The sequence below is a fragment of the Globicephala melas genome, chromosome 10 (genome assembly GCF_963455315.2).
Source record: "Globicephala melas chromosome 10, mGloMel1.2, whole genome shotgun sequence".
Lineage (NCBI taxonomy): Eukaryota > Metazoa > Chordata > Mammalia > Artiodactyla > Delphinidae > Globicephala > Globicephala melas.
Genome location: NC_083323.1, coordinates 7,950,701 through 7,973,171, shown reverse-complemented (window position 1 = coordinate 7,973,171; position 22,471 = coordinate 7,950,701). Strand labels below are relative to the sequence as shown.

The 22,471-nt window shown below is 49.5% G+C and overlaps 1 protein-coding gene and 1 non-coding gene across 4 annotated transcripts; one reads left to right on the top strand and one right to left on the bottom strand.

Annotated features, from left to right (window-relative positions):
- Positions 1 to 1,856: 1,856 nt before the first annotated feature.
- On the top strand, positions 1,857 to 22,199 carry MCHR1 (melanin concentrating hormone receptor 1). 3 transcript variants are annotated; one of them, XM_070046432.1, is made up of 2 exons: positions 1,857 to 2,094; positions 20,584 to 22,199. In XM_070046432.1, the coding sequence occupies exon 2, from the start codon at positions 20,628 to 20,630 to the stop codon at positions 21,561 to 21,563; it is 936 nt and encodes a 311-aa protein (XP_069902533.1). In that variant the 5' UTR covers positions 1,857 to 2,094; positions 20,584 to 20,627; the 3' UTR covers positions 21,564 to 22,199. The 3 variants fall into 3 exon arrangements, with proteins under 3 accessions (XP_069902533.1, XP_030711722.1, XP_030711723.1); XM_030855862.2 differs by lacking the exon at positions 1,857 to 2,094 and adding an exon at positions 18,734 to 19,363; XM_030855863.2 differs by lacking the exon at positions 1,857 to 2,094 and adding an exon at positions 20,328 to 20,349.
- LOC115853114 (small nucleolar RNA SNORA33) lies at positions 12,412 to 12,541 on the bottom strand. The gene has a single exon (XR_004039429.1). It is a non-coding gene; the product is annotated as a small nucleolar RNA SNORA33 (small nucleolar RNA).
- Positions 22,200 to 22,471: the final 272 nt, after the last annotated feature.

Below are 22,471 nucleotides of genomic sequence, written 5' to 3'. Positions count from 1 at the left end.
TCTTGCTTGAATGGACAGGGATACTCGATGCCCTGCTGCTCCCCAAGCCTCAGAAAACCAGAGTGTGGTGAAAACCAGCAGCAGAAAAAATGCTGATAAGGGTCACGCTAACCGATCATACGACACTCATGGTACCAGCTCCCTACAGGTGAACCAAACGCGCCAGGTGAGAGCAGTAAGGAAACAGACACTTCGCAAGAAACTCAGAACAGAGAGGCAGGGCAACTTGATGGAAAGGCAGGTGTAGTTCCCAGCCTGGCTCTGCCCTGCTGGCCAGGGGACCTCAGGTCGATTACTGAGTGTCCCTGAAGGTCAGTCTTGTCCTGTGTAAAATGAGGGCTAAACATGCCTGTTGTCACAGCCTTCAGCCTCTGCCGGGCTATGGGGCAGCTTCCTCTGACTCACAGTGGGGGAGTGGACATTCACTCAGGTCTCCGGAGTCTTCACTGTGTGTGTCCCTCACTCCCAGCACTGCTGGGGGCCACCCTGCCCCTCGGTGTGGGTCAGAGCCCGGACTTCTAGGCCACGTTGGCTCCTTCCCAGAGGCTCCAGGCCAGAGCTTCTTGCTTCCATCTCTTACCCTGTGTCTGTTTCCTCACAGCCTTTACTGAAGGGTTGGGATGATTAATGAGTATTACAATAAAGAACCTAAAGCTGTGGCCTAAATCCGATGGTGATGAGTTGGAGAAACCATATTCACTGGCATTCCTTTAGGGAGAAGCATTGTTTATTTGTTCAGGAAAAAAATTCCTTGATAAACTCACGTGAAGGAGAAGGGAACCCCCTCGCCCCATGCCCCCCAGAAGACCTGAGACACCCAGAATTCTCCTAAGTGCCTGGGCGAAAAGAATTTTCAGGTTACACTGCAACATGGTGGGGAGTGGGAAAAGTGATGATCCTGGGATGTCTCCCCTCCTTGAATCTCCAGTGATGTCCCTGTTTACTGAAAGGAAAAGGCACAATGTAAAAGTTGTGAGTTAAGTTTTATTTGGGGACCTTACTGAGGACTATAGCCCAGGAGACAGCCTCTCAGACAGCTCTGAGGAATTGCTCTGAAGAGGTAAGTGAGAAGCCAGGATATAGAGCAACTTTTTTTGCTGGAAAAAACACATAGTCAAGCATCAGAAAATTCCCTCGGGCTTCCCTGGTGGTGCAGTTGTTGAGAGTCCGCCTGCCGATGCCGGGGACAGAGGTTCGTGCCCCGGTCCGGGAAGATCCCACATGCCGCGGAGCGGCTGGGCCCGTGAGCCATGGCCGCTGAGCCTGCGCGTCCGGAGCCTGTGCTCCGCAACGGGAGAGGCCACAGCAGTGAGAGGCCCGCGTACCGCAAAAAAAAAAAAAAAAAAAAGATTACCGCTAATCACAAAGGAAAGACATCCAAGTAGATGATTTTAGTTCTTTTCTTTTCTTTTGTTTTTGGCCACGTGGCTTGCGGGATCCTACCTAGTTCGCCGGGCCAGGCAGTGAAAGCACCGAGTCCTCCACTGGACCGCCAGGGAACTCCCTAGTGCTTTTCTATGTATAGGAAGATGCAAGAATCTGGGGTCACTGAAAATTTTCCTTAATTGTGTATCTTAACTATCTAGGGGCCCCGTATATCCAAAGCACAGAATGTTTCCCGTTTTTCCCCATCCCGAGTTCCCCTCTGGGCACACTGTCTGTGGGCTGAGCAACCGCATTGGCTAATGGCTTGATCCTTGTAGAACTGGAAGAGCAGGCAGCATTTTTCTCATTACAGTCACATTCCTGAGAAGCTGAGGTGAGTGGTTGCTTTGTGGAGCTGCGGCAAGGGCTGGCCTTGCCTCCTGAAATTCACTTCAACCTGCCTGGCACAGAGAGACCTCAGTGACCCCGGAGTGAGGAGGTTTTGTTCCAGAGTCCCAGGGGAAGGGGCCTAAGTAATGGAATCTTACCAAGAGGGCCCCCATCAGGGGTACCTCCAGCTCCTAATCTGACTTCCCATCATCAGGTCGATGAAAAATGAATCAATGGCCAACCTAAGAAAGAAATGGAGAATTTTATTGGAGCCAACCTGAGGCTTATAACCCAGCAGGAGAGAGTCTTCCAAAAAGCTCTGAGGACTGTTCTGAAGAGGTAAGGGGGGTGGGGCAGTGTATATGGTGATTTTGACCAAGGGGGTGCATGCAATCAAACACCCATCCTGGCAGGTTACCACTCTTCTCGAGGAACAGAGGGCTTAGTCAATGGTTTTAGTGCTTTCCTAAGTATAAGAAGGGACAAGAAGCTGGGTTCCTAACATTCTCTCCTGAAAATATCTATCTAAGCGGGGGCCAGTCCTGCCAGTTTTCCCAGCACACAGAGAGCCTCACGCTGAGCTTTGCCCTGAATTCCTTGCAGGGTGTATCGTATATCAGCAACTGCAGTGGCTAATGACTTGATTCTTGTAGAACTGGATGGTGGGCAACAGTCTTTATTTTATAATCCTTTCCCTTTAAGTATTCATTTCAATCGAGGTTTGGGAGGCATTTCATGACCAGTTTGTCCCGTGGCACCAGGAAGGCTCATTCCCAGGCAGGGCGAGGATTTCATTCACAGGCCACTCAGTGTGTTATTACTGGACTAGGCTCTGTTAACAGTCACCGGAAGCCTCTGAACCACCTGTCTTACTAGTTTGTTGTGGTCCAGGAAATGGTTCCCTCTTGTTGCTTCTTCCCATAGCTAGGGTTACACTGTGACAATCATTGATCTTATAGAACTATGTATTTGGCCAATTGTTCCAAGTCGCCTGGTCATCATTACTTTATTGGAGGCTCAGTCACACATTTGGTAATGCAAGAAAAAAATAATCTTGTAAGATAGGCAGAATATAGATCACAGAGCTAGCAACATTAATAAGGTTGTAAGTAAATAATGTCATCTTCTAAGAAGTTACATGGCTGGTGCCAGAAGAAGAAAAATTGATCTTGATGGCTTAGCGGGTGTTTCTGCTGTGGGGAAGGCCTGGTTAACACATAATGCAGATGCCTAGTGCACACCAGAGGGGAGGAAGGAGGCCCAAGCGAGCAGAGAAAAACTTTGTTTACATTTTTCTTCTCTTGCCTTAAAAGATGAATGTTATTTCGTCACCCAGGGTCTGTCTCCTCTCAAAAGGCGCTTTTCCCAACTGCCCTAAAGCAAGTCCCCACCCGTCTTTTAGGAAATTCTGCGGAGATCCGTGCCCCCTCCTTCCAGCAGCAGACTTCTCCAAGTCTGAGTTGGTTCATAGTAGGTGCTCAGTAAATATCTGTTCACGGACTGAGTAAATAATAACAAGCACTGGCAGTCAGCACCCTGCGAATAGTCTGGGGAGAAAGGGGGGTTGGGAGGGCTCTAAGGATGGTCCAGAGCAGGTGGATACCTTTCAGGTCGGGTCTCCTCTTAGCTTTCAGTCCACCTGTGTGAGAATTTCAGGTGCACATTGTGTAGAAAACTTCTGAAGCAAACACACACACTCCTTCCAAGATCAAACCTCACTTCTTAGAGTTCTGTCCAAACTCATAAGGAAGAAGCCCTTAAATTTGACAGCCCTCAAATTTTACAGTGTCTCTCTCTCTCTCTCCCAAAGAGTCAGAATAGGCTCTCTTGCTACACCTCTCTTGATCCCAAATAGTGCCTTTTAGAGCTGCAGGAAAAAGGGACCCAAAACAGGATCACAGACCCATAAAATCTTTGAGATTAGCTCCTCGGGGAAGATGGGAAGGGAGCTGTCTCAGAATGTTCTAGGTAGATGGCCTTCCTTGGTGTTGGGAGGATTAACCGGGATGAGACAGCAGGAGGCAGAGTTCCAGCCCAGGGCAGGAACCCTGCAACATGTGTCTCCCCAGCACTGCACGCAGTCAACCCCGAAAGAGGAGTGAATGAGGTGCTGCGTTTGCCCCTCCTTGAAAAAAGGAGGACACCGTGTGGCCAGGTGTCTTCCTAGCCACCATGTGGCTAAGAAGAGAAGTAAGCACTTCGTAAGGGTCTGATGCTGCAACATTGCTGTCCTTTGTCCTCAAGCTTGTCTAGGTACTTGGGTTTCATCAGAGAACAAAGACAAAAACCTCTACCTCATGGAGCTTACATTTTATTTAGGGCAAGGTGGAGGATGGGGAAAGACAATAAATAATAAATGTTATACTTCCGCTCGTGGTGGACTAGGAAAATCATACCCACATGCCCACTAAAGATAGCTTAAAACACTGGGCGAAATATACTAAGTATCTTCTTAAAAGTATAAAAAAGCTAAGAAGGAAGTAAGGAATTACTGAGCCATGCTGAGTCTAGGAGATGTGGTTCATACCTGACAGATATTGACTTATCTAATCCTCATAACCGTCCTCTGAATTGTCCTAGGAAAACAATAGTGCTGGTACATGGTCAGGGCTGCATCGGGGTTGTGAAATAAATGAGCATGTGTGCTGGGCTCTGGGGCTTTATATATATTATCTCATTTGAGCCTCACAACATCTCTATGAGGTAGATGCTGCTGCTTACTGTTATTTTCCTAACTTTACAAATGAGAAAACAGAGAGTTCAAAGGACCTGCCCAGGGTCACACAGCTAGTAAGTGGCAGAACAGGCTTTGAGCTCAAGTCTGACTCCAGAGTCTATAAACTGAATCACCATCCATGCTACAAATAGCATCTATTGGTTTTTCTTTTGGCCGCACCACGCGGCATGCGGGATAATAGCTCCCCGACCAGGGATCAAACTCGCACCACCTACCCCCCACCCCAGAGTGGAAGTGGGGAGTCTTAACCACTGGACCACCAGGGAAGTCCCACATATCTATTGTTTTTCCATTGGCTTTAGTAGAAAGATAACTCTAGTAGGAATGTTCCTATTACTTCGTGTATGAAAAATGGCAATGTTATCTCTACTGAAATCTTGTTTTATGCAAAGATGTTCAAAAATGCTTTGAGGAGGAGAAAACTGCAATCCAAGTGAGATAGGCTGGGACCTGTGACCTTTTGCTGGGACCTGGGACCCTTTGCTGCAGTGCTGCAATGCTTGCACCTGGACACACCTTTCCTGGAGCAACAAAATACAAAGCAAGTGTATGGGACCAAAAATAACTGCGTGCATGAGCAGTTGGGGCAAATTCTGGACCCAAAAGTTACAAAGAGACAAAAAAACCCAACTGTCACTTTTGAAGAGTCTGGAGCAGAAACACGGTGTTGAGCGCAAAAGCAAGGTACGCACATGCCCCTGCACACACCACCACCTAGAGGGTGAGCAAAACACCTAAGCCACCCCTCCGGCCCGACCCCTGGACACACCCCTACCCTCACCCCATATAAGAAACAAGCTTTCCCCCTCTCGATGAGCAAGCTAGCAAGGGAAACTGTTGTTAGTTCTCACTCCCCCCTGCTGAAGCAGGGGCTCCAATATAGACTTGCCTGAATTTCTTGTGGCCTCTATTCAATTGCTATTGATTGGGGAAGGCCAAGAACCCTGGTCAGTAACACAGGCACAGCCTACTGGTGCTCCTCAGACTGTAGACACAAAAATTCATCTGGGAGCAGGAGATCCTTCTTAGGGCTGAGCTACTGAACTCAGTTAGAGAGCAAATAGTACTAAAGGCCAGGACAGGGGAACCACCTGATTCTACATTCCTGCCATCCAGCCTAGGCCAGGGCTCTCAGACAGCTGGGCAGGGATGGCAGAAGTGTCCCCAGTTCCACACCCTCCTTGACCAGTGGGAACCTGGGCCCTCCCAGGGTGGGGGATGTGTGTGACATAACGGTCAGGTCCATGGTGTTCAGACCTAGCCTGTGACCTTGAGCAAGTGACTTTATTTATTTATTTTGCATTTAATTTTTAAAATTTTTTAAATTAATTTTTTTATTGGAGTATAGTTGATTTACAATGTCGTGTTAGTTTCTGCTGTACAGCAAAGTGAATCAGCCATACATACGTATATGTGCTCTCTTCTAGACTCCATTCCCATATAGGTCATTACAGAGCACCGAATAGAGTTCCCTGTGCTATACAGTAGGTTCTTATTAGTTATCTTTTATATATAGTAGTGTGTATATGTCAATCCAATCTCCCAATTGATCCCTCTCTCCCCCCCTTGGTAACCATAAGTTTGTTTTCTACATCTGTGACTCAGTTTCTGTTTTGTAAATAGGTTCATTTGTACCATTTTTTTAGATTCCACATATAAGTGATAGCATATGATATGTGTCTTCCTCTGTCTGACTTACTTCACTCAGTATGACAATCTCTAGGTCCAACCATTGAGCAAGTGACTTTAACAGCACTTTTGCAAAATTGGAGTAACAGCATATTCCAATGGTTATAAGATGCACCACTAAGAAAGAAAACACACCAATTGCGTTGTGACAGAAGTCTTAATGATAGTCTCGGACAAGCCATAAACCAGTCACCGCAACTCTCCTGGCTTGGAGATTCCTCTCATTTCTTCTGTGAGATTGGCAATTTCTCCCGCCTTAGGCTCCATTGCTTGGTGTAGATAGTCAATCCTTTTACCCACAGTTTAGAAACAAAATGTAATACAACCCCTGCTCCTCGTTTGTCTTCCTGCCATAGGTTCTGCAAAGCACTTGCTGTTGCTTTGTAAGATAAGAGCAGTCATCTCTCCAAAGAGAAAACTTTGTTTCACTGGTATTAGTTTCACTCCCTGTTGATCCATATCCCTGTCCTTCTGCATCATCACTTTTTCTCCAAATGCTGAATCACACTATGATCTTTTTGAAGGTATTTTAAATAGCACTAAATTCAGTACACGCAGTACAAACAGGGCATCTAAATCAGATGAAGACAAGACAATATAGGCAGCTGTGCTCAATTTCTCACATTTGCAAACAATGATGTCTCCGTCAGGACACAATCAGAAAGAATTAGCTAAAGAGGGTAACAAATACCTGTATTGATTAGAATTCTTTCAACAAGAAAGTGACAAAAAACTCAGATTGACTTAAGTAAAGGGGTATATTGAGCTACAGAAGTCCAAAAGTCCTTGTATTAATGCAGCTTCAGGTATGGCTGGACTCAGGACTCCAGGATATAGTCAGGACTCAGTTTCTTATAATTTCTCTCTCTTTCTTCTATAGGGATGGCTCCAGTCTCATGTTTCACCTGGTAGCAACCTGGAGCCAGTAGCTCTAATCCCCCCATCCTCTCCAGTTTCAAGTCCAGCTAAAAGGAGTGAGCACCTCTGTCCCAGAATTTTGAACCTGAGTCTCAATGCATCTCATTGGCTCTGACAGGTCACCTGCCCAGCCCTGGACCAATCATCATGGTTACTGGGGTCAGTTGCTGAGCTCCCACACACACAAGTTACCTGCTGGAAGCCCAGGGGCTGCTGGGGCTGCAGAGGGATATGAGGAGAATGGAGGTGGGGCAGCAAAAACAGTGCACGATTGAGTGTGGGGAGTTAGGTGAGATGAGCCCTCCCAGGGCCAGCCTCTGGGGTGGATTTGGCCTCTGCTCCTCTGCTTTGTGCAACAGGAGGGGGCCTCCGCTGACACCCACGTGCTCCACCCGATCAGCTGCGCGTGCCCTCCTTCCTGGGCCGCTGGCGCCGCACTCACTCAGCTGCTACGTGAGCTGGTTGCTGCCTGGAAAGTTAGTGAGCCTCAGAGGCAAGACATTCATTCCTCTGGTGACAGGGATTGGTGCTGTGAGTGGGTGGGAACGAATGGAAAACAGTGGAGCACCGCGGTTCCCAGAGCATTTATGAAGCGAAGAAGCACAGAGAGCAAGTGAGGGGAAATCCGGAGCAGCAGCTGGAGCAGCCGCCCAACCAGGGGCCGAGGATGCTTTCTGCCCACAGCCTCCTGCTGCCCAGTCCCCGGGCGTGTGGTGGGGGTGGGGGCGGGGGGAGGGGCGTAGCTGCCCCCAGCCCGGCCCCACCCACTCTACAGCTCTGCCAGTCTCTTTCCTTCAAATCTAAGTTGCAAGGGGCAGGACGTGGGGCTGGGGGGCAGGGATGTATCTGGCACTTGGTGGGTAGGGGAGGAAGAGAGGAGGGAGGCCCAGTGAGGAGAGGGTCCTGGAGGAAAGGAATCGGGGGAGACAGATGGGAAGACCGGGACGCACAGAAGCTCAGAAACTGGATAGAACTCAACGCAGAGCACCTGCTCTCTGTCAGGTCCCCAACTAGGAGGTGAGGCCACCAAAATAAAGCAATAAATCCCTGGCTTCGGGAAGCACAGAGTGTGGTCTGGGACACAATAAGAAAACTGCTCATCACAGTGGGATGTGATAGCAGGGATCTGGGGTTTATTGAAGGAAGGTACCCGAGGGAGGAGTGCAGAAGGTCATTGCTGAGCAGGAAGCCTCAGGTCAGTCTAGCCTGGGCCTGGTCCAGAGGGCGCGTGTGTGCTGGCGGGGGGGTGGGGTGGGGGGTGGACTGGCCTTTTCTACTCCCCTTTCAGACTTTGGCTGCTGGCGTATGGGGGTGGTGACCTCCCTGGCAAGGAGGCTCCTATCAGGCAAGGGTAATTCTCCACACAAAAGGACAGCTGGGGTGGCTGCGAGGCCTTGGAGCCATCCCCCTCAGCAGCTGGAGGATGGGTGCAGCAGCCTGGCGGAGCGACCTGGGCCGGGGGGGGGCACGGGGGCGGGCAGTACTGGCATCTGCTCTGATGTTTGTCGTGCTGGATGTTTGATGCAGGACGGGGTAGGGAGCAGAAGGGAGCTGTGGGCGGGGGGCTTCCTGGAGGAGGAGGTCATTCTGGGACATCTTGAAGAACAGCTTAGGAGGCAGACAAGCAAAGAAAGATCTAAGGGGTCAATGTGTGCAAATGTTGTAGAAGCACGTGGCGCTTTCTGGAAACACTGAGCTATTTAAGAATCACACTGGGCATAGGGGTGGGCAGAGGCCAGATCATGAAGGGTCCTGTGTGCCATAATCAAAGACTGGGGATTAAAGTTCTTTTAAAAAGAACTGGGCTCTCATTCCACCCCCACCTCAGTCCTTCCTGGAAACATTCACCCACTGTCACAGGGTGAGCCAGCCCAGTCCTGTTCAGCTGGGTGAAATCAGGGCCCAGATGCTTTGCAGAACTGAAGTGGGCAGGAGGCCTAGAGCAGGCAAATGGCCAGAGAGGGACGGCGCAGAGGGGCTGTCTCCAAGGGCTGAAAACACAGGAGTTGGGACCAATTTGAAAGTTTCTCTCAATGTAGGCATTTTAGAAGTAGAAAGTGTCAACACAAGGGAGTCCCGTGGAGAGGAATGAGAGCAGAATTTGGAGTCAGAAAAGCCGAAGGCCAAGGCTTGGGGCTCAGCACCACTGTGCCAGCTGGACGGCTCTGGGAAACTTACCAAACTCTCTGTACCTCCATTTCCACATCTGCACTGGGGATCATATCTATTCCACAGGGTCAGCTAAGATAAGGCATGTGAGTAAAAAAGGCTGTGCAAATGTTAGTTACTATCATTTTGCCAAAAAAAAAGAAGCTCCCACAGCCAGGAGAATCCCGAGGCAGGCTCACTTTACTCCAGTTCCCACTTGGCACTGAGCAGGTCAGGGACTGACTGGATGACACAGCAAGTCAGCAGCAGAGCCAAGGTGTAAACTCATCTGAGTACCAACTCCAACATCGTCGGCAGAATCAGCTGAAACCCAACTTCACACTGCGATTCGGACGTCGAAGGCGTTCCCAGGAAGTCCCTTTCAGCAAAGAGTGTTCAAGGCAGTTCCCAGTGGACAGCCCCAATATCCTCCGAAAGGTTGGCAAGAGGCAGCTGGATGAGGTTCCCAGGAGGCAAGGCGAAGAGGGAGACAAAGAGTAGACATTTGCCCTGAGGACGGAAGAAGAGACCCGGCATTTCTCAACCCTTCCTCTGGCCCCAGCCCTTGGACCCCCACCAACGTTTTCAAAACAGATTTATTGAAGTATAATTCACATACCGTAAAATAATCCTTTTGAAGTGTACAATTTGATGGTTTTTACTATATTCACAGAGTGGTGCAACCATCACCACAATAAATAGTGGAATATTGGGCTTCCCTAGTGGCACAGTGGTTAAGAATCCGCCTGCCAATGCAGGGGACACGGGTTCGAGCCCCGGTCCAGGAAGATCCCACATGCTGCAGAGCAACTAAGCCCGTGCGCTACAGCTACTGAGCCTGCGCTCTAGAGCCCGCGAGCCACAACTACTGAGCCCACGTGCCACAGCTACTGAAGCCCATGCGCCAAGAGCCCATGCTCCGCAACAAGAGAGGCCACCACAATGAGAAGCCTGCGCACCGCAACGAAGACCCAACACAGCCAAAAATAAATAAATAAATAAATTTATTTTTTAAAAAAATAGTGGAATATTTTCATCACCGCATAGAAGGACTCCTAGTCATTAGCAGTCATTCCCTTCCCCCCCCACCACTTTCCTCCCAGGCAATCACTAATCTACTCTATATCTCAATAAATATTGCCTATGCTGGGCATTTCACATAGAATAATAAGATACGTCATCTTTGTGACTGGCTTCTTTCACTTAGCATAACGATTTCAAGGTTCATCCATGTTGTAGCATGTATCAGTACTTCTCTTTTTTTGGCCGTGCTGCGTGGCTTGTGGGATTTTAGTTCCCCAACCAGACCAGGGTTCAAACTCGGGCCCTCAGCAGTGAGAGCATGGAGTCCTAACCACTGGACCACCAGGGAATTCCCCATTCATTCTTGTTTATGGCTGAATAATATTCTATTGTATGGTTATACTACGTTTTACTTATCCATTCAGTGCATGGATATTGGGGTTGCTTCTAATTTTTAGCTATCGTGACGAATGCTGCTATGAACATTTGTGTACAGGTTTTTGTGTGGACATGTTTTCATGTCTCTTGGGTATAGACCCAGGAATGGACTTGCTGGGTCATGCGGTGACTTTATGTTTAACATGTTGAGGAAATGTTTTTGAACGTGGATGCACCTTTTTACATTCCTACCGACAGTGTATGAGGATTCCAGTTCTCCACATCCTGGCCACGTCCATCACAAGGAGACTTGTTAGGATCTGTCATATTGATAATAGCTAGTCTAGTGGGTGTGAAGAGTATCTCATGGTGTTTGTCTTATTGTGATAAAATGTATGTAACATAATAGTTATGATTTTAACTATTTGTAAGTGTATAATTCAGTGGCATTAAACATATTCCTCATTGTGGTTTTGACTTGAATTTTCCTAATATCTAATGATGTTGAGCATCTTTTCATGTGCTTATTAACCATTTGTATATCCCCTTTGGAGAAATGTCTCCTCAGATACCTTGCTCATTTAAAATTGGATTATTTGTCAGTTTACTATTGAGTTGTAAGAGTTCTTTATATATTCTAGCTACAAGTCCCTTATTAAAGATATGAGTTGCAAAGATTTTCTCCCATTCTGTGGGATTTTTCACTTTCTTGATGGTATCCTTTGAAGCACAAAAGTTTTAAATTTTGATGAAGTCTAATTTATCTATGTTTTCTTGCTTGAGCTTTTGATCATATCTAAGAAGTCTTTGTCTAACCCAAGGTCATGAACATTTACCCCTATATTTTCTTCTCAGAGTTTTATAGTTTTAGTTATTTCATTTAGGTCTCTGATCCATTTTAAGTTGGTTTTTGCATATGGTGTGAGGTAGGAGTCTAATTTCATTTTTGTGTGTGTGGATACTCAGTTGTCCCAGCACCATTTGTTTAAAAGTCTATTCGTTCCCTCACTGAATTGTTTTGTCACCCATGTTAAATATCACACAGCTCCGTTTTAAGGAAAGCAGGCCTTAAACAGTAATTTCTACAATTTACAATTCCTGGCAAGTGAAGGCAGCTTTTTTCCTCTGGTCACAGGCCTGTGGTTTGAAGAGACTTGCTGTCCAACATGAATTCCTAATATTTGATAGAGGCAAAAAAAAATCAGATTCTCTCTTGAATAGCACGAGGGCTGGGTGCCCACAGAGAAGGCAAGTGACCTACCTTGATCTGTTCTCCCAAAGATGTTGCAAAGCTGCCCCAGGTCTCCATGTGGCCTGATGTGTTGAAATCTCTGGGGCTCAGAGTGGTGGTGGTGTTTTAGTTTTTCCATGTTTATTAAGAAAATATATTTAACTGAACACGCCTTGGAGCTGCAGTTTATAAGAATATGACATATATTATTAGGTTTTTGAGATCTTATAAAAAGCTCTTGACTCAATTACTATATGTGATACCATTCTTAAACTGTTTAATGTATTTTTATTGTATTGTATTGTATTTATTTTTTGAGGAACAAGAGCCCAGTTTTTTTATTTGATCATTTCTTGCATTTGAAGTACTCCTCAGTGGCATCCTTGGCCTGAGACTCTTTCCATAATCCTAAAAAAAAAAATATGCAATTTTACTAATATTTGGCAACTCCACTAAGTTGTTAGCACTAGTTACAGCAATGCTTTAAAAAATTAGCACATGTCTTATGAAAATGCTTCCCATCATTAAAATGTCTTCTAGCCATTTTCAGGGGCCTTAATGACTTCAATGTTTTTAAGGCCTGTAACATGGCTTTCCTCTTGCCAGCATTTTCTAAATTTCTGCAGAAACACATTTGGGTAAGCAGATTCATTGACTGGGTTTGTTTAACATATTTTTAAATTGTGGTAAAATATACATAACAGAAAATTGACTTTGGGACTTCCCTGGCAGGCCAGTGGTTAAGACCTCCACGCTCCCACTGCAGGGGGCATGGGTTCGATCCCTGGTCAGGGAACTAAGATCCCACATGACTTACAGCACAGCCCAAAACAAAAAAACCAAAAAATACCCCAGAAAATTGACTTCAACCATTTTTAAGCATACAGTTCAGTGGTATTTTCATTCACACTGTTGTGCAACCATCTCCACATCTAGAAATTTTTCATCTTCCCAAACTGAAACTCGTACCCATTAAACACTAACTCCCCATCGCCCGCCCCTCCCAGCCCCTGGAAACCACCATTCTTCTTCTGTCTCTATGAATTTGACTCTTCCCGGGACCTCACAAAAGTGGAGTCATACTATGTTTTGTTTGTTTGTTTGTTTTGTTTTGCTTTGGTCTGGCAGTTTTCACTTAGAATAATGTCTTCTAAGTTCCACCCTCTTGTAGCACATGGCAGAATTTCATGCAAGTGTTTTTACCTCAGCTGCTTTCCCACTCTTCCTTGGGATTTCCATGAATCTTAGGATGAATCCTACGCATGAAGGTGATCTCGTTTGTCTTTCTCTCAAGCAGAAGGAGGCTGTGGCCTCTGGGTTGCCTCACAGCTGACGGGCGTCCACTGCCTGCCCACAGGCGTGACGGCCACTGCTGCCAGGCTGCCCAGGAAGCACTGGGGCTGAGTGGAGCCCTGGGGTCAGGGATCTCGGCCAGTATTGCTGTGCTCCCCTCCCCTCTGCCCACCTCTGTGCCAGGGGCTTTCACTTAGATCCCTCTACTAGCCATTCATTCACCCAAGATTTACTGAATGTCTAACGTGTACCCGGCGTTGGGCGAGGCCCAGGAAATACAGTAAGGTAAGACAGACATGGTCCTCTGCCTCCCTGGGAGTTATAATCTAGTGAGGGAAAGGCATTGAGTCATCAACTATACAATAAATAAATGTCTGGTTACAACTGTGATGACTGCTGTGAAGAAAAAGTACAGGGCACAGTGCGAATGTCCAAAGGCAGGGTGCCAGGTTGGAGCAGGGGACCTGGGGTGTACTCAGAATCCACTGACTGACATGGCAGCTGTGTCTGACGCTAGAATAAGAGCCACAGTCCCTGCATGCAAGGCATGCCAGACCTAACAGGGGAGACTGGGGGGACTAGGCTCCCCTTGGTTTTGCACGTCCCGCACCCCTCTGCTCCCTGCTCCTTTGGGGAATTGCTGTTCCCTTTTCCAACTGTGTGTCTCCAGGGGTTCCTCTTTTGGGGTAGGGGATGTCGGGTAAACTGAGCTTTACTTTGGAGGGAAGATCGTGACACGTGCAGGACACTGGACCCCAAACCTTTACTGAGATGTCAGGCCTTTGTATTTTCATGGCATTTGAAGTGTTCAAAGTCTGAGAATCGAAGAGCCATCGAAAGAGATAATGAAGCCCCGAGGCAAGATGGGAACGGTGCGCTGTTGACCCTCACAAAAAAAAGGCAGGGTTTCTGGTCTTTTCTGCGATATAGAAAAAGGCATTTATTCGCTAGATCAGTAACTGCATACCAGGTGTCAGGGACTGTATTTATTTTCCCCAACGACGATACCACATCTGAAATAGCAGCTGCAATTGGAGTCACCACATAATTATGTTTACAGTAACCCACTGGCATTCCCTGACGCCCATCTGCCTTCTCCACTGGCCAAACTGAGAGTCAAGTGGGAATGTGACAAAATCACCACCTTGTATCTTTAAAGGCCTTGATGATACCATTAATCTCTTCAATCCCCCAGGGGGTGCAATATTGCTTTTGGCTTATCACTTTTGTAGAGAGGGCTTTCCATTTGACTCCTCTCCTCATCACATCCCTTACTCTGCCAATCCAAGAGCCAATACAGTAGTTCTGCCAATGGCTGGGATATCTATTCCAGCTATAGAAGTAGGGGCAGGGAAACAAATAGCTTTGGAGGTCCCCGGGGACTATTGTTAAGTCATTCCAGTCAAACTCCATTTATTACTTGATCCACCTTAATTCCCACTCTGACCAGGAGAGCCAAGTGGCTAAAGTCAGAGCTCTGCTTCTCAGACCTGAAGGTTTTTTCAGATATACAGATCAAGTAGGAACTTAGCGAAGGGCTGCTCATATAGTTTGGTTTTAGAGACTCCATGATCAATTAGCCACATCAGCCTCTGCAGGGCAGTCATCTGGGTAACTCCACTGGCCCCGCCTATTATAATAACCATGCTCACTTTCCTCTGGGAAGTGCTGCTACCTGGTTTCTCCCACCCCAGGGTCTACACATCCCCGCGGAAATAAGAAAGCCCACTTCAACTGCTGCTTTTCCCACCAGCAGCTCCCACCAAGGACTGTTTAGAGGAGCTGCTACTGCCCCTCCCAAAGAACTTCTCAAGGCCGTGGTTTTCTGGGGGATCAACCCTGGGTACCAAAAATGATCATGTCCATTATATTCTGTTAGGGGGTTGACTTTATTCTGAAAGCAATTGGGAACCACTAAAGTGTTTTCAACAATGTAGGGTCATGAAATTTCTATCTTTTTTTTTTTTTGGTTGCACCGTGCAGCATGTAGGATCTTAGTTCCCCGACCAGGGATCAAACTCTGGCCCCAGCAGTGAAAGCACGGAGTCCTAACCACTGGACCACGAGGGAATTCCCCTGAAATTTCTATCTTAACAAGAATACTCCTGCTGTTTGGTAGGGAGTATAGTGTAAGGGGCAAGGCAGAAGTGAGGGGAGCAAGTGAGAATCTGATGCAGTGACCCCAGTAAGACTTCAAAACATGCAGATGACAGCCAAGTCCTGAAAAGTACAGGGCAGGTGGATATTACCACGGGGGCAGTCAGAGAGATACACCAAACCCTTGGGGTACCCTGGGTAGGGCATGGTGAGTGGGGGCACATGGATAGGAGGGAAAGGGTTTATTGCTGTACGTAGGCCTGATCTTCCTCGTGATTGTGCTGGGCAGAGCTGAGCAGGTCAAAAGCCAGATGGCTTGGAGGAGAGTAGCTCAAAACTTCTGTTCTCAGGAGGAGTTGGTGAGCGGTGTGGGCTTGTCCACCACTACAAGGGACCAGATGCTGTACCTCATGGGATCCCAGAGAAGCCATATGAAATGTGTCTCAGGAAAAGGGGAACATGGGAAAAGCATCTTTCTGTGGCTCCCACCCCTCATTGGCCAACGGTTCACCCTAAGGAGTGAACTCTCCCCGTACTTCCAGGTTGCTTTGGCGTGGGCATTCTGTGGGGTCCTATATTCTAAGTCACGACAGCAACAGAGACAGTTGGGACAGAGGGTAAAAAGCACATGGTGCCGGCCTAGGGCAAAGCACCATCTGGTCATACCTGCACCTGAACTTGGTACACCTGTACCTTTACCTGAACTTGGTTAGGGACCGTGCTGAGCAGGGTCATTGCAGCAATGGATGGAATATAAACTAGGTGTAGCCAAGAGGGTTTGAAGAGGTGCACATGGCATCCAGGAGGGATGCCCAGCCCTAAGACGGTCACTGGCGAGGAGAGTGCGAGATGGTGTAGGTTAGTCATTTGTAGTGAAAAGGACGCTGAGCATTCTACCTGAATGCCTCCTCAGAGAGGACGTCCTTAATGCTCCTCTTTAAAGGACCCCAGTCACTCCCATCATCCCATTCGTTCCCTACCACACAAGTCATCTGCCATTGTGGACTGACTGTTCAGCCCCTCCACCAATCCCACACCTGACATGCAAAGGCCAGAAATCTAAAACTTACCCTTCCCAGATTCCCTTGCTGCTCAGTCATGGTTTAAATTTCTCCAGTCAGGCAGAGTCATTTTGCTAGTGCAGGGGTGGCATCGTTCAGGAGCCGTGCTTTTATAAACACCTAAATCCCTTCATGATTAACTTACCTGGACTCGTCTGGATCTAAGCGTTGAGCAGGATACTTTGTTTACTTATTGGCTTGCTTGTGATTATCTGTCTCTCACCACTCTGTCGTTGAAGCTCCTTGATACCAGGCACTTGTTTGGTTTTTTTCACTGTACCGACAGAGCCTAGCACAGTGCCTGGTATAGGGCAGAGGCTCAAGAATGATTTGCTGGAGGAAAGGATGGATGGATGGGTGGGTGGATGGATGGAGGTGGGAAGACTATGGCGGGTGGAAGAGGAGGAAATAGTGGGCTGTGAGGCTCATTTTCCCAACCTGTAAACTCTGAAATGCCCCAGGGCCGAGTCCTCACAACTCTTTTCCAGTCACCCTCACCCTCTAGGTGAGCTCATCCAGTGTCCTCAATTTAACTTCATACCTCCAGGCATGACCTCTCTTTGGAATTTCTGGCTCACATCCAACACTACCCAACATTTTTGCTCAGATGTTAACAGATGTCTCAAATGTAACGTCTCCAAACAGAACTCTTCATTTTTCCTTCAAATCTTCTCCTCCCAACAGACTTCCCTATCTCTATTCTGCCAGCTGTTTGGGCCAAAACCCTAGGAGTCATCCCTGATGCCTCTTTATCTCATACATTTCTGGTCTAATCTGCAGCAAATCCTCTGGGCTCTACATAATGTGCAGAAACCCACCATTTCTCCCCACCCCCACCTCCCCGGTCTAAGATACCATCCTATTTCACTTGCATTATTGCAATAGTCTTCTATATTGGATGCTTCTGGTCACCCTTGTCACATCTCCCTCGGCTGCCTCTGACTTTGACTCCAGCTGTAGCAGACAGGTGTGTGTGAGCTCAGCTGATCTTGTGCTGATGTGTCTTGCCTCCGGCATGCACATTGGGTCTGTTCGCTTTTCACCCAGGACGTCAGCGCTCTCAGAGCCCTCTTGGTTCGAGCACAAGATTCACCTTGCGCCGACAGCCTCTCGCCTCAAGTGTGAGCTGCACATCAAAAGTCATTCTGTGCCACATCTGATGCCGTAGGAGCCTGCTCCTCCCAGGCACCCAGGAGCGCAGAGTTAACACCCCAGTGGCAACACTCAACCAGTGGGCAACTGGGAAAATGTTCCTGCCCCCCATCCTTCAGGCAGACGATTCTGGGAAACAGTCTGTGCACTTTTCAAGGACCCTGCTAAACGCAAGCTCCCATTGCCCACAGCAGCGAAGTTGATAATGCACCTTCTGTTGGCTTTGTCTTCTTTCCTGTCTTCTTGTCCCCACTCCCTCATGGCTGCTTCTTGGTTCAGCTCTCAGAAGAGCCACGTGCACATAAGTCCTTTTCTCAGGACAAGGGCTAAGGCCTGACAGAATCTGCCATTCCTCTAGTTCCTCCTGCTACTCTCCCCTTTGCTCTACTATAGCCACAGTTCGCCAAAGACACCCAGCACACTCCTGCCTCAGGGTCTTTGCACTGGCTATTTCTGCTGCCTGGAATGCTCTTCCTCCAGATATTTCCAAGCACGCTTCTTTACTTCCTTCAGGACTCTTCCCGAGAGACCTTCGTATGTAAAGTAGTAACCTCTCCCCCTCCCCCAGTATTCCCTGGCCCCCTCACCCTGCTTTAAGTTTTTTATAGCACTGATCACCAATATCATAAATTGTCTTTTTTTCGGGGGGGGTATATTTTCTGCCTGCTCCCCCACCCCCAACTTAAAAGTAATCATCATGAGAACAGGGACTCAAGGACTTTATTGTTTTTTTCACTGCAGAACCTAGAACAGTGCTTGGCAAGTAGTAAGTGCTCAATAAATATTTGTTGGATGAAGCAAATAAATAAATAAATAAATAAGACTTAAGAAGTATGTATGGATCAGACTGCGGTTACCTTGAACCCCCGGCTCCTGAGTCCGGCAGCGGGTCTGGTGGTGGCTCCGGGCTCTGAGGGACATAGAGGCTGGCAGCAGGATGCCTATGCCGAGAATTTACGCAGTGCTTTGCCCTCTCAGGCTGTTCTTGGTGATCTCTTTGGGGGTCTTTGTTCTGAAATTTGTCTCAAGGAGTTCCAGGTAAAACCTCAAGGACCTAAGAGCATCTCTCTAAGCCTGGTCCATGCTGATCCTGGGCAGAAGGGAGTTTGTCCCCTTCTGGTCCCCGAGACCCTGGCCATCACCAACATGGGGTGACCTGAACTGCCTCTGAGTGCCTGCAAGGGCTCAGCAGCCAACAACTCCTCAGCTTCTGAAGGCTGGAATCCATCGGGGCGCTGGGAAGGGGTCGAGGGTGGCCTGGGGGCAGGCGTGCTGTGGTCCAAGCCTTGCCTTTCCAAGCTCTGCGCCCAGCCACCCCCGGCCCCCGGCCCGGTGGCCCAGGCACCGGTCCCTGGGGTGAGGGGCTGGCCGGGCTCCGTGCTTTTGCAGAGTCTTGTAGCCTCACGTGAGGGAAGCAGCACCCCCTGTGGCACTGGAGACACAGCCCAAGTGCCAGAGGGAAGGAAGCCCCGTCTCTCATGGGGATGCCTGAGCCCGGCTCCGGCCGCTGGGCTCTGCAGGCAGTCGGAAGCTGGAGCTGCTGCGGCGCAGGACCGAAGAGGTTAACGCGCATCTGCCTCCGAATGTTAATGTGTCTAGGTGATGTCAGTGGGAGCCGGGGAAGGAGTGAGGGGAGAGCGGTGGGCAGCGGAGGCAGCGGAGGCTGCCGGGCTGCCTAGGAAGACCCCCCTCCAGACGGCGGGGCTCCGGGGGGCCGGGGCTCGGGACGCAGCGGTCGGCGCGGGAGGCTGCCGCAGCCTGCGTGGGCCGACGGGCGAGCGGCCGCCGGCGCCGGCGGGATGGACCTGGAAGTCTCGCTGCTGCCCACCGGCCCCAATGCCAGCAACACCTCGGATGGCCCGGATAACCTCACCACGGCCGGTGAGACGTGTTGGAGGGGAGTCCTCCCTCCTCTGCGCCGGGGGTGGGAAATGGGAAGATTTCACCTCTGAGCCAAACTGCTGGCGAAACTTTATTACAGTTCTTGGGGATAAGATGTGCAGTATGCTTTGCCCGGAGGGGCAGGGGAAAAGGGGATGAGAATGAAACGGCAGGGGCAGAGAAGAGGGCAAATGCACCCTCGGAAGTGGCCGGGGATGGTGGCCAGCCGCGAGGGAGGCAGGGGAGAGCTGCCCAGGAGTTCCAAAGATGCTTTGCAGAAAATATTCCAGGCTAGAAAAGCGAGCAAGAGAAGCTGGAGGGTGGTATGTAGGGAGATAGCTGGAGGCTCACTCATTCACCGATCCCGTTGGCTTTTCACTCGAACTACGTGTTATGGGATCTGAAACATCTTTACTGCCTCCTTGGAGAGGCGTGGGAAGGGATAACTCACAGAGATTAGAGGACATTTCCAGCGCTAAGATGCCCTGGAATTCTAGCTTTGAAGGATAAGAGGAGGAAGAAAAAAGAGGAAAGGTTTGCATAGAGAAAATTCTCGGGTAGCTGGGCTGCAACACACAGCTTCGGTCTCTGGTCACTCAGGAAGCCTGGGAAGCCCAGACTCAGAAGATAGGGACCAAGGAAATCCTGGACAGGAACCCAGGAGAGGGGAGGGCTGTGGGTCTGATGGGCAAAAGCCTCCAGGAGACAGTCACCCACAGAGATGCCCAGGAATCAGTACACAGCTTTCAACCAGCGACTCCTGAAATGAAATGATCAGGGCTGCAAATAGGAAAGGAGAAAACACATGCACGCACCCACACATGCTCACACATGCACACAGTTTCATGTCCTGCTGGCTGTTTTGATGTTGTTTCCTGGTGAAGCCCAGAGGCCCACAGAACAATTCTCTGCAGACCGCTGTGGTTCTTGACTCTGTGACTTCTGAGAAAATGCAGGAGGCAAAGGACCGGTCCTTCAACAAACAGGTGGTGTGGGAGACTCTGATGGGATTGACCAGGGAACCGGTGCAGGAGGGCACGGGGGGCAGGATTAGCAGCAGTGTGGGCAGGGAGTATGGTAGGGAGGATTCTGAGCTGAAATGGCAGGGGGATGAATGGGGGGCAGGCTCACGGCTGGAGGCTGAGCACGCCAGTAGGAGGTCAGCCCTCAGAGAGCAGAGTCCATGTCAAATGGTCGACGCTCGCTCCTTCTGTCCCCAGGGCTGCCGCCTCGCACAGGGAGCGTCTCTTACACCAACATCATCATGCCTTCGGTGTTCGGTGCCATCTGCCTCCTGGGCATCGTTGGGAACTCCGTGGTCATCTTCGCAGTGGTGAAGAAATCCAAGCTGCCCTGGTTCAGCAACGTCCCCGACATCTTCATCATCAACCTCTCGGTGGTGGACCTCCTCTTTCTCCTGGGCATGCCCTTCATGATCCACCAGCTCATGGGCAATGGTGTCTGGCACTTTGGAGAGACCATGTGCACCCTCATCACAGCCATGGACGCCAACAGTCAGTTCACCAGCACCTACATCCTGACCGCCATGGCCATTGACCGCTACCTGGCCACCGTCCACCCCATCTCCTCCACCAAGTTCCGGAAGCCCTCTGTGGCCACCCTGGTGATCTGCCTCCTGTGGGCCCTGTCCTTCATCAGCATCACCCCCGTGTGGCTCTATGCTAGGCTTATCCCCTTCCCCGGAGGCACCGTGGGCTGTGGCATCCGCCTGCCCAACCCAGACACTGACCTCTACTGGTTCACCCTGTACCAGTTTTTCCTGGCCTTTGCCCTGCCCTTCGTGGTCATCACGGCCGCGTATGTGAGGATCCTGCAGCGCATGACATCCTCCGTGGCCCCCGCCTCTCAACGCAGCATCCGGCTGCGGACAAAGAGGGTGACCCGCACGGCCATCGCTATCTGCCTGGTTTTCTTTGTGTGCTGGGCGCCCTACTATGTGCTTCAGCTGACCCAGCTGTCCATCAGCCGCCCAACGCTCACCTTTGTCTACCTGTACAACGTGGCCATCAGCTTGGGCTATGCCAACAGCTGCCTCAACCCCTTTGTGTACATCGTGCTCTGTGAGACGTTCCGAAAACGCTTGGTCCTATCGGTGAAGCCTGCGGCCCAGGGGCAGCTTCGAGCCATCAGCAATGCCCAGACGGCTGATGAAGAGAGGACAGAAAGCAAGGGCACCTGACACTTCCCCTGCCACCCTGGGTACTTCCACGTCAGGGCACCACGGCAGACCATGGGGGAAGATGCTGAGAGAAACCAAAGACCGCTCTGGGAGGATGCAGGGAGGCTGGGTGGTTACAACTAAAAACATTCAACAGGGCCCACAGATTGCTCAACGGAGCCAGGTTTGGGGGCTTCAAGCATCAGAAATCTCCTTCGTAGAACAAGATGGACTTTCGGGTTGAACAGAAACTGAGCAAGAAGATTGGTTTAAAGGTTCAGCTGAGCCCTACGTCTACCAGCTCCCAAATGTCTTTTTCCAGAGAGAAGACGTAGAAGGCTTCTTGCCGGGTTTATTTAAAATCAGGCAGGGCCAGGGCGTGAGCAGGGGTATGGGCACAGGCCCCTGGGGAAATGGGAAAGGTGGTGCGGCCTCACCGCCTCTTCCTGTCTCTCATTGGTATGATGGAGGGCAACCTTTCTCCCAAGCTGGAGGATGATGAAAAATAAAGCGTGTGGTCTCTCCATGTTCCAGCATCCTGTGTCAATTTCCCTTTATCTCTAGGCGATGCATGTTTATTTGGGGGTGGGGGTGGGGTCTGAGCCCACGGAGGTAAAAGCCCAATTTGCTAGGAGATCCACTTATTGGGAATGACAAGGCTACCCGGGATGGGTGTGGGTGAGGGCCTTGAAATTAAGAAAAAGGGAGAGGGTCAAGGGGGGCAGTTGTGGGGTCATTCTCTTCGGGGGGCACATTTGTCCGTCACCAGATCCAGAGTGAGCACCCATCAGGGTCCTGCACATGCAGGGCTCATTCTGAGGCCTGGTGTGTTTGGCATCATTTTTTGGCTCTAGCCCTTTCTCTCCAAAATAAAAACGAATAAAGGAAAATCTCCACCCGTATCTCTCTGGACGCTCCTGTATAATTGC